Source organism: Bremia lactucae (genome assembly GCF_004359215.1).
Source record: "Bremia lactucae strain SF5 chromosome Unknown BlacSF5_NotPlaced_178_SHOA01000114.1_533860bp, whole genome shotgun sequence".
NCBI lineage: Eukaryota > Oomycota > Peronosporomycetes > Peronosporales > Peronosporaceae > Bremia > Bremia lactucae.
Window position 1 is genome coordinate 356,287 of NW_027152191.1, and position 11,201 is coordinate 367,487.

The following is an 11,201-nucleotide window of genomic DNA, read 5'->3' on the forward strand; positions in this document are numbered from 1 at the left end:
CGTCTAAGGAGACCGATCATGACGCCGACTCTGAGTCGAGCGTCGTTTGAGTGAGGGGGACGGTGAAGGCGAAAAGCTATCGGACCGACTCCTCCCACCACGAATAGGACTTGGAGAGCGAGGAACATCACGCGAGTAACGCGGATCCCTCAGCATTATCCGTTCAAAGAGGTCCAAGGGAGTCTTCAGGCGTTCATAACCCTGACGAGCGTTCGCTCGGGCATCAAAAAAACGAGATCCGAGGTCAGTCGCGAGACTTGACCCTCGAGATAAGCAAAATGTCGTTCAGCAGCGCTTAACACATGTGACTGAACGGATGAAGGTAAGGCAGCCACGAGTAGGTGGGCGAGATCGCCACTCCTATCGGGCGCCGCCTGCACTGATGAATGCGGGTGGGAATCAACGCTTTCTTGTTGGAAGGTTGATTGTCACCGCTCCGTGAGGCAAAGGTATCAGATCCTCATCCAATGAAAAGGTTACCCGAAGAGTTTTGATTCTTGGGAACCGATCAATACCCTACGTATTGACGTGCCCGGCTTGATGGCTGCCTATGAAAAGGAGCACCAGCTGAGGCCTCTTCGCTAGTCTCAAGTGGACTAGCAGAGGTAGCGTTGTGAGAAGAAACAGGGGGTACAGTACCACCCATAATTTCTTTCACACGCAAGCAGGCGAAATTGATTCGCTGCGACCGCTGTTTCATCACATCGGAATGTGGTTGAATGCGGCGCAGAAATTCCGCCTCGTATTGGTCGGGCGTTTCATTTGAACGCAACACGACCGGGATCGGGAAAATACGCCCAAGCAATTTTCCCTGAGCCCTCCATGATTTAAAGACGCCATACTAATTATGTGCGTCTACAAGAGCGCGCTTTAGGAGCAAGGCTCTTGGCCCGTTAAACGAGGCCATTTAGATGGAGGGGGTATCAATGGTATGTACCCGTCACATAGCCACGTTCAAAATGACTGGCTTGTGTCACCGACTGAGTACGTTTACGTGTCGTCGGCGGAGCTTTAGGCTCCGAATCCTCGATGTTAGAACCATTATGATAATGGTCTGAGCATAAGGCGTTGTCGTTTTACCCAACAAAGAAGCGGCTGCGCCTTTATGGGGAGCGCTCTCATTATCTGTCGCTGCGCTATCCAGCGTAGACGACGAGACAGCATTCGTAAATGTTGCTGTTTCCATGTTGTGAGCCATGATAGAAGTTTGGATGGGCAGTAATGCGCCATCATCATTCCTTTTGAACTCGTTGTCCCCATCACCACTATGAGATGACGGCAACGGTGTCGACTCATTGTAGTCGACAATGAGCGACGGATCAACATCCTCACTGTTAAAGTGGGACAGCAGCAGTAGCTTTCGGCGTTTCGACTAAGGCATTGGACGCGGCCGGCGAATTAACGTGCGCGTGCGCTTAGTTTGAGTTGAGTGGGCGTCTTCGCAGACGACCCACCAACGTAGCCCATAGAAGGTGGCATCTTTGGCGCCGTGTATGGAAACACAGGTCGCTAGAGTGATTGAGAGAACAAGCGGCGGTTAAATCTGCTCGCAGTTCCTCGCTCATCTTTGACGAATTTAAAATGTAAATAGGTTCTTTAAGGGGGGGGGGTAGTATAACGGGCTAACGTTGCCCGAATGTTACACAGTTCCCATGAAGTACACTTGGTGTATACTTAAGGGGATGGTCAATTACTTAAATAAAGTTATTGGACCCAGCACCCGGGTGTTGTTTACATTTGTGACCAACCCTTGTGTATGTGATGCACATGGTTGCCTTCACATTAGGAGGGATGACGCCTAGCGTCAATCGTTACGCGAGGTATCTAGAAAGAAACGCTCGCAATACATATGAAGTCTTATCTATAGAGATGACATTTTGATTGGTAAAAATAGGTATTTACATTTAATGTGATTAAATATAAATCAGTCCGAAAACTACTTCCTACTTGGTAAGTGCGCACGAGAAGCCGGATTGCCGCTCCAGTGACGACACTTAACCAGAGTACTTAGTGCGTTGGGTGAGGTCGCTAACGCGCCCACCGCAACTACCTCACTGCACGCAAGAGAAGCTGGTCAAACTGCTTCCTCGCTGTGCTAGGGTTTGTGTCTAAGTAGAGCGTGACCGCATTACGACGTGCCCGCCTACACCGCAAACGACGAGACAGCATAAGAGAACTTTATTGTCTCTAAATTAGTTGAAATGGGAGACGATTGGATGGGCTTTAAAGCGCCACCACGCTCCTCATCCCTACTATTAGATGGCGGTGTCAACTCATTGTCATCGAGAATGAGCGAAGGATCTACATCCTCACTGTGCAAGTGGGATGGATTGTTAAGTATAGTTAACGTGACAGCAGCAGTAGCTGTCGGCGTTTTAACTGAGGCACTAGGCACCGGCGGCGTGTTGACGCGGCGCGTGCGCTTCGTGCGTGGTTGAGTTGGTGTCTTTGCAGACGACCCAACAGCTTTGCTTCTTTTATGTGGCATGTTTGGCGCCGTGTGAGTGCACACAGGTCGCTACAGTAACTGAGAAAATAAGCGGAGCGTAAAGCAGTTCGCTGTTTCCCGATCCCTTTGACGAATTTGCAAAATGTAAATACGTTCTTAAAGGGAGGGATGGAGTAACGGACTAAAGTTGCCCTATGTTACACAGTTACCATAAGTACACTTTGTGCACTTAAGGGAATGGTCACTTCTTCCTTAAGTGGAGATATTGGACCCTCCACTTGGGTGTGGTTCACATTGTGACACACCCTTGTGTATGTGATGCACATAGGTGGATTCACACTGGCTGAGATGACGCCTAGCGTCGTCCAAGATACGAGGCACCTTGAATGATACGCCCGCAATACATATCAGTGCATATCTGCAGAGACGGCATTTTAATGATTTGTTAAAATAGGCTTTATATCTAAAACGATTAAATATAAATCAGTCCGAAAACTACTTCCTAGCTCAGAAGTGCGCACGTGGAGACATATTACAGCTCCCGTGTCGTCACTTAAATTAAGGCTTCTAATTCGTTGGGTGAGGTCGCATAGACGCCCACCAACCACCTCACTGTACGTGAGAGAAGGCGGTTAAACGCTTCATCACTGTGATACAGAAGGTGTGTGTTAAGTAGTGCGTGGCAGCTTTAAGTAGCGCCCGCCTACAAGTTCCTACGGCATAGTCAAGGTACCGCACCGTGTTCCTGTGCTGGAGGACAGCGAGATTAGCTGCAGTGTTCAGAAAGGTGAAGTTGCTTTTCATCTGTTGCACGATTAAGCCCGTTAGCCGGCTAAACTGCTGTACGACGTGGAGCACCCCGTGGCAGTTGGCGCGCCTCGATAAACACGAAATTTATACAAATTTTGCTTGGTGACAATTGCGAAATTAAGTTGCCATTAATTAAAGGTTTAATATCAAAGTACATTTATAGTTTAGTTGTTTGAAAATGTGATATAATACGCATGTGTAAACAGTAAATTGCACAGGCATTTTATTTTCATTCACACGAAGTGCATTTTTTAAGAATCTGGCAAAAAATTCAGTCGACGCACAACCCTCACCAAATACGAAAAATAAGTTAAAAAGTGATTTTGAATATGACTCATTCGACATTTTTAAATTGGCATTTTACAAAATTAAAGTAAATTGAGCTGTCGTGGCACTAATAAGTGACTTAGTGCTTCGGAGCGTCGAAAACCGCGAGCACGAGGTTTCCGTAATCGCCGCTGACTTCACCTTGGATCCTTTCACGCAAATCCTTCCCGTATAATTGCCTATAGACAGGTCGAACATCGTCGAGCACTAAATGATATCGCACTATTGCCGCGCTTAGCGCCTTCTCGTCCGTGCCAAATTCCTTCATCGTGCTCTCAAAAAGCTCGGAGAGCAACACGAGCGGTTCTAGCACCATGCGCACGAGAAACAGCAAAGCATCTTTGGCGTCTCCGCCAAATTCTTTCTTGACCGCGTGAGCGATGCTGCGTTTGTGCTTCTTCTCATAGGCGAAGTTAACAGCTCTTAGATGCTGGGGCGGGCTCATTACCAAAATGTTGATAAACTCTTCTTCCCTCGTACCCATGCGACCCTCGCCAGACTTATACAGATCGTCAGCATCGATTTCCGCCTTCTGCGGAGTGTGTAGTGCGGGATTGAATTGGACCAAGGGCGCCTGCAGCGATGCTAAGACGCTCTTCTTACAGTCGCCGCTCAGCTCGCTGGACATCGTGGCCCCCAAGTCGTTGCCGAACTCATCATAGTACGTCTTCTTTAGGATCGCCATTTCGACGTTCGTGCGACCCATGACGATGGGATAGATCAGCTTTTCTTTCGTGCCTAGCCCCTTTGTGGCTTCATGTAGGATAGTGGCCTCAGCTTCCGGCAGCGGTTGCGCAATGAGTTGAAGAAGATAGCCATAGTCGCCCGACGTTTCGGACTCGAGCACCGTCTCTAGCTTCTTCTTAAACAGCTCTTTGTAGCGCATAGATATTAAGTAGCGATTATCCGCGGATTGCGTGCCTAACGCCGCGATAAGGGCCTTTTCATCGGTGCCAAACCCCTTACATGCATCGTTGATGGCCTGACAGGCGTGATCAATTTCCGACGAGAAATTAAGCTTAGACCCACTGTACACAAAGTGGTTCGCGGGCGGGTACAGATTAAGCATAGCAAAGATAGAGAGGAGTGCGGAGCGCTGTAGCGTATTACAAAGTGAGGAAGCCAATCTTTTGTGTAGTCGCATAGATTTTATTCGATGGCTCCATGGCGGAGACATCTGCTCGAAATTATATGCATGTTTTCGTATACTTACACTTTAGAATCGATGGCGGCGTCATTTCTTTTACGGTCTCTAGAACAGTTATTTGTGTCGTTCGAATATGCCTTCATGGCATTAGAGCTACTAATACTTGTGGTCGCAGGTACTAAGAAAAGGAGACAGAGTGGCAAGAGTTTGGCGACACTGCGAAGTGTGACGGCAGTGGCAAGGCCCGTGAAGTTGGTCTTGGAGATTTGCAAGTAGCTGCAGAGCCACGAACCTCCGTACGACGCAATTGACCACGAAAAGTTGTACAGGGACATCAGCAATGCAAACATAGTGCCTTCAATACCAGGCGGGCAGATTTTCGCGCACAGCACGAGCGACGGCATGTGCTTGAGGCGGCCGACGACATCCGATAGAATTTCGTCCCCAAAGATAAAAAACTCGTCGCTGATGCCAACTGCTAGATTCAGGCGCGACACCAGGACGAACTCAATGATCGAGACACAGGCCGATGCAAGCTGGATACGAAAAAACAAGCGACGAAAGGGCATGTCACGGAAATAAGCGTTGTATAGTGCTGTCGTGCCAAGCAACGTGACACTCCCAACGGTCGAAATAAAACCCAAAAAGGATTTTGAAAAGCCCAATTCAATTGTCTTGAAGCTGAACATGGCTTCATTGACGCTGAACGGAAGTGCATTGGAGAGAAAGATCCACAACACGGGGCGCCAGCACATCGGATGGACCAAGACGGAGGCAAGAGCACGGCACTGGATTTGGACGGTTTGGACAAACCCAGTGTCGTGTTGTGGCACGTACGTTTGCTCGGGGATTGCTATCGAGAGTAGCACAATGCTTAGCGGACCCATTGCGGAGAGAAAGAAAACGCCAAGGGGGCCGAAAGTATTCAAAGCCGCGCCCGCTACCATGGACCCGAGCACCGATCCTACTGATAAGGAGATCCACGATAAAGTCTGCAGATTGCCGGTCATATCCTCACGCTCTCCGCGCGCCGCTTCGACGACCTTCCCATCGATCACCACGTCGCAGAAAGCGATGCCGAGGCTCGCAATAACAAGTACAATGGATGCGAGCGCATATGTTGTAATGAGGCCCGGAATTGAGAGGACGAGGTACGCAAGCGCCGATATGGCACTAAAAATAAGCAGGTACGATTTACGGCGCGTACCCCAAATGGGGACGCTATCGGACAGTATCCCGTATAGCGGTTTGATGATCCAAGGGATCGCGGCAGTGGCCCGCAGTGACTCGGATTGGGCAGGCGATAGCATCAGTGTCTCGTTTAAATAGTAACTCGTACCGAGGGAGCACAACGTGCTACGAATGCCTTGCGTGAAGTAGACAAAGAAAATTTGAAACAATAAGGCGTTACCAAATTGCACGCGCATCGAAATCCACCACTGTAGTATCGCCTTTACGCTAGATATCGAGCCATTTGATAATGACGCTTTCTTCTTCTTTTCAGTCGTCGACGTCATTGAGTTTACGTCTTCAGCTATGGTCGTAGACGGTTTGGCTTCGGTTTTGGCCACATCAATGATTTCAGCCCCACTATTTTCGATGGAATACGCCTCGTCGTTATTCTTATTGCGTCCACGGATACCGGCGGCAGCTGGAAGCTGTCGGTCTTGCGGGAAGTCTGCCATACGGGGATTATCTGGCTCGAGTCGGTAGTCAGTATAAAAGGTATGGGCGATTCGGCTTCTAGCCTTCAGAAACGAATAGAACGGTCTCATGGAACCGCGCAACACATAATTTTAGGGGATTCATACATATGTAAATTTATACGATTTGAAATTACAAATATAACTTGGGTAATTTTCTGGCTGCACATCTAGCTTAACAGCTATCATAACGTCACTATTATTTTTACCAATGATGTCATGATAGCAGACGTTTTATACACGCCTTAAGCGCTTTAAAGCTGCACGTTGGAAAAAATAACATTTATCAGTAAATGTAAGAAAACTAGCAAGCTTGAAATATCTTACTGTGGATGTGAGTAATTCTTGCCACAGAATGTAGCTGTACGTTTTTCAAGATGATACCAATTGTAGGTTTTGTTCTTTTAATAATTTAATATAGAAGATGATTTTTGAATCGAGACCATCAAGTTTTGGTCTGTCAGTCAATGACCGGATGCACACCTGTGAACGCCGCGACGCCATCTACCGTCAAGACTGGATGTGTGGCTATGGCTCTGCTTGCAATACAATATGGCTTACAACCGATGATTTATAAAAAATTTGTTGGTGAGTGCAACAACCGCTCGCTGCTGGTGATCGCCTGCGAGGTATGCAAGCTGTTGCTGTCGCTGCTATCGCTACGTTTCACAGGCACTCTCAGAAAAGTCGTGAAGACATGGAGTCTTCACGATAGTATTATGGCTTCGGGTTTTCCTGCATGCACCTACGCTGTGCAGAATGTGCTCATCCAGACCGCGTACCAGCATCTACCGTCTTTTGTATTCAACCTCATCAATCAGACAAAACTTATCTCTACTGCACTGTTTCTCTACATCCTTGTAGGGACACGCTTCTCTATGCAACAGTTCTTTGCGATGCTGCTATTGCTGAGCGCCGCTGTATTGCTATCAATCGCTAAAGATGGAGGAGCCAACGACGCGTCCGCCATCCCCATAAAACTCGGCCTCGTTCCTGTGCTGCTTGCTTCAATGCTGTCAGGCCTTGGATCCGCGCTGATACAGCGCTCGATGCAGCAAACTAAGCGAAATTCAGCCCTCGTGACCATGGAGTTGTCTGTTTATGGCAGTTTATTTCTTGTGTTGCCGGCCATCTGGTCCACAATCAACAAGACGCCCGTCTTGGAGTCACCCGCCACGAATTTTTTCATTAATGGCTTGGAAGGCTGCAATTATTTTACGCTAATTCCTGTGATGAGTAATGCTGTGGGTGGACTGCTAGTCAGCACGGTCACTAAATACGTCGGCGGGGTCCATAAGTCATTTGCCCTTATTTGCGGAATTGCCTTCGCTGCCTTCGTAGAAAGCTACACTTACGGCACTGTGCTGCCTGATGAAGTATTTGTTGCCGCGGGGCTCGTCACAATGAGTACGATCATCTACTTCAAGTATCCTTACGTAAAATGGGATGAAAAGGTAAAAAAAAAGTAGACATGACCTAAGTATTGTTCCGTGATTGGATACATCATGTTTCTTTACAATCTGTTATAAAAGAAACTTCTCCAATTTATCTCAACTCATTAAAACTATCCAAACACCTCGTCCAAAGTTCCCGTCGAGACGAGAATAACCCACATCAATCCTACGCATATCGACACACAGGACGAAAAAATGCCGACGCGCATGAGGGAAGAGTCCGAAAAGCGGCTCATTTGGCCAGTTACTTCTCCGTATAGCGCAGCAAATCCTCCCATTGTGGCGATGGACGACACGCAGAAAGCACCTAAGTAAACGGACGATTTTGCCCAGTCATTTAAGAAAACAGCTGGCAGTACGCCTAAAATGCCACCCGTGCCTGCCAAACCATGCGCCGTTCCGTATGCAAAGGCTGTCAGCTGCTGCGTACGCGGGTTTTTAATATCTGCTTCTACAAATCCAAAGCAACACGTTTTTATGCTCGGTTGGAGCGGGTCCGTCGACATTGACAGAACTTGGTGGTCCAACTGGTGGAAGTGCAAAATCTTCTGTACCTCCGTGTCACTTTCCACACTGGATCTCCTCAGCTGCATCTCGCCTTCCATATTCAATGGCGTCGTTTCTTGTGCCAATTGATTCGTAAGCTGCAGCTTGCGGCGAAGCTGCAAGTAGTAGCGCAAGCTCCAAAATCCGAGCGCCATCATAAGGAATCCCACCAAGAAGTCACAATAGTTTCCAAATCGATTCATGTTGAGATGCTGGTCGAGGGCCAAAAAGCACACCGTGACGACAATGAGCCCTGTCGAGTGACCGCAGCCCCAGCGCATGCCCAACTGGCATGATCGCCAGGAAGATCCAGCGCTCAATACAATGAGTGCGCTCAGGTGGTCGGGCCCAGTCAACACGTGGACTAGTCCCAGTAGCAGTCCCGTTATCAAGATTCCAAGCAGGGACGCGCTCTCTAAAGTGTTCACGGCATCCGCGAAGACCATGATGGGAATGATCGCGATGGGAATGATCGCGATGGGATTTTGTTGATGAGGCAAACAGTCAATTTGTTACAATTAATCTAGCTTGTCACTTGTGCATAATCGTAATTTTTGAGTAGTTTCCATACTATGGATGCCCTGTTCTCAAGGACCAAGTAACTTCAATGAGATTTCGGGGGCTCTTGCTGCTGCGGCTTTCTTTACACGTCTGTGTGGCTCTACTTCTAACAATCCACAGCTCGCAATTAGGCTCGTCGCTCCATTATCTTCAGCGTGCCGCTGCCAACGAATGGGTGCGTCTTCTTTTCTACGTGGATGTAGTCAAGAAGATAGCGCCAGACGAGACGATGGTTGAGACACTCCCTCATTTCTTGCTCGAGGTGGAAGAAATGATTGCTGCGAACGCAAATGACGAATTTTTTGCCGGTGGCTTTGCTGCGCGTGCGTCCGCGCTGCCAGTAGGCTTGCTATTTACGATTAACGAGACGCGTCAGCATCTTCATGGAGTTGTACGTAATTACATTCGACTGGCGGACGTGGCGCTGGACTCGTTCCTTGTCTACAGTAACAACACACGATCCCAGTTACCGCCTCCACTACTCACGGTGCGCTCAAGTGTAAATGATGATACTTCGGAATCGCTTTTTAGCATTACGAATGAATCGGTCAGCTCGCAGTGGCCGCCAGCTCTGCGATTAGGAAGTGAGGCTGCGAGACAGCAAGAAACGCGACATTTCTTTGATACATTAGACGCTATGGAGATGAAAATGGTAGTGGGAATGCGGCAGAAGGCGAAGGAAAAGGAAAAGGCTGGCAAGACGGAAATGTTGTACGAGTGGACGGTGGTCATGCGCTACGACCTGCTAAATCAAGGTCATTTGGAGGTGACAATGAATTACGCCCTGTCATATGTGCCGCTGCTTGATAGACAGCGAACAATTGGGGAGCGAAGAATGCCGCCCGTATTATCTGACACGGGTGTCGTGTTTGATTGGCTTACACTGACGACGATTGGCCTGCACCAGGTGAGCTACAAGCAGGGGTGGCAACACGTCGTAAAAGTTGTTGATGATTGCTCTATTACAGGTACTTGATTTCTATTTGGTGTGGAATGAGATGAAACATGCAAAACCTTCTTACCGTGTTGGCAAAGGCACAATCATGCTCGCTTTGAGGAACGAGTTACGCTGTAATTTCTGGTTTTGGCTCGTGCTAGCTCTTAATCTCGCGACTGTGGCTTGCCTTTTAACCACGTGGCGCCATGCGTACGAGCTTTCTCTGAACGATATGTTATGCTTTACGTATGCCATATGCTGCGCACTGCAGTGGCTTTGCCTCATTCGATATTTGCAGGAAAACGCACGATTTCAAATTCTGGGACTTACCTTAAAGCGTGGTTTGCCGCGAGTGATTCAATTTCTAGTCGGTGTATTTCCCATCTTTGTTGGGTTTGTGCTCTTTGGAACTGTCATGTTTGGTTCCAGGGTTCCTCGTTTCCAGAGTGCGAGCACCACGGCCACCACACTGTTTTCTGTGGCAAACGGAGATGAAATTCATGATACATTCAACGATGTTGCGTATACACCATGGATCGGGCAAATCTACGTGTATAGCTATATGATACTTTTTAGCTATGTCGTCTTAATGGTGTGTATTGGCTTGATTGAGGATGCCTTTTTTTCTGCCGTTTTTCCAGATATATGGCCTACTCACGCTGTTCCTAGCACGAACCGCGACTGAAATGTGTATGCACTAGTGTTTTCCTTTAAATTAATACTGAAGCCATATTGCTAGAGACTATATTGCTTTCACGGCTTCCATACACTACATGTCCAGGACCTCAGCCAGTGTATATTGTCGTCCGGCTATTGCAACATACATTCTGTCTTCACATATGTATATTTAATTTTTAACAAAACTTGTAAGCTTGGTTTTGGCTAACTTCTTACACTATTATTTTTATTTCCAATGCTAAAAGCTGCTGATCAACATGCTGAGAATGTGAACGACTTGATCATAAAAATCTTCGACAGTTAGATAATCACCGTCAAGAACTTGATGCGCTTTTCAAAACTTGAATCACGAGTCAATCGGCATGACATATCGCCACGCAGCCGAGGCCGTTAATCACGTCAATATTCAAACCAAGACTGCGAAGCTGGCTGAGGTGAAAACAACGCTCGAGCGCTTGTCTGCCACGCTTAACGGCAGATCGCCGGACTTCTCAAAACTGGATGCTTGCGTTTCGCTTGTGTGCGACGGTAGCACTCTTCGTGAAAATTTCTTTTCAGCTGTGCATCTGCTCTCACGGTGGTCTATGCA

The 11,201-nt window shown here is 47.8% G+C and overlaps 5 protein-coding genes across 5 annotated transcripts; 2 read left to right on the forward strand and 3 right to left on the reverse strand.

Annotated features, from left to right (window-relative positions):
- Positions 1–3,665: 3,665 nt before the first annotated feature.
- Positions 3,666–4,655, reverse strand: CCR75_003391 (uncharacterized protein; the record flags this gene model as incomplete). The annotated part of the gene is made up of 1 exon (XM_067961487.1): positions 3,666–4,655. The coding sequence occupies one exon, from the start codon at positions 4,653–4,655 to the stop codon at positions 3,666–3,668; it is 990 nt and encodes a 329-aa protein (XP_067817112.1).
- A 140-nt stretch (positions 4,656–4,795) lies between these two features.
- On the reverse strand, positions 4,796–6,418 carry CCR75_003390 (uncharacterized protein; the record flags this gene model as incomplete). The annotated part of the gene is made up of 1 exon (XM_067961486.1): positions 4,796–6,418. The coding sequence occupies one exon, from the start codon at positions 6,416–6,418 to the stop codon at positions 4,796–4,798; it is 1,623 nt and encodes a 540-aa protein (XP_067816686.1).
- Positions 6,419–6,903: 485 nt separating this feature from the next.
- CCR75_003389 (uncharacterized protein) lies at positions 6,904–7,905 on the forward strand (the record flags this gene model as incomplete). Its single annotated transcript, XM_067961485.1, has 1 exon — positions 6,904–7,905. One exon carries the CDS (start codon positions 6,904–6,906, stop codon positions 7,903–7,905), a length of 1,002 nt encoding a protein of 333 aa, XP_067816981.1.
- A 95-nt stretch (positions 7,906–8,000) lies between these two features.
- On the reverse strand, positions 8,001–8,882 carry CCR75_003388 (uncharacterized protein; the record flags this gene model as incomplete). Its single annotated transcript, XM_067961484.1, has 1 exon — positions 8,001–8,882. The coding sequence occupies one exon, from the start codon at positions 8,880–8,882 to the stop codon at positions 8,001–8,003; it is 882 nt and encodes a 293-aa protein (XP_067816982.1).
- Positions 8,883–9,043: 161 nt separating this feature from the next.
- On the forward strand, positions 9,044–10,619 carry CCR75_003387 (uncharacterized protein; the record flags this gene model as incomplete). Its single annotated transcript, XM_067961483.1, has 2 exons — positions 9,044–9,904; positions 9,966–10,619. 2 exons carry the CDS (start codon positions 9,044–9,046, stop codon positions 10,617–10,619), a joined length of 1,515 nt encoding a protein of 504 aa, XP_067816601.1.
- Between the last annotated feature and the right edge of the window lie 582 nt (positions 10,620–11,201).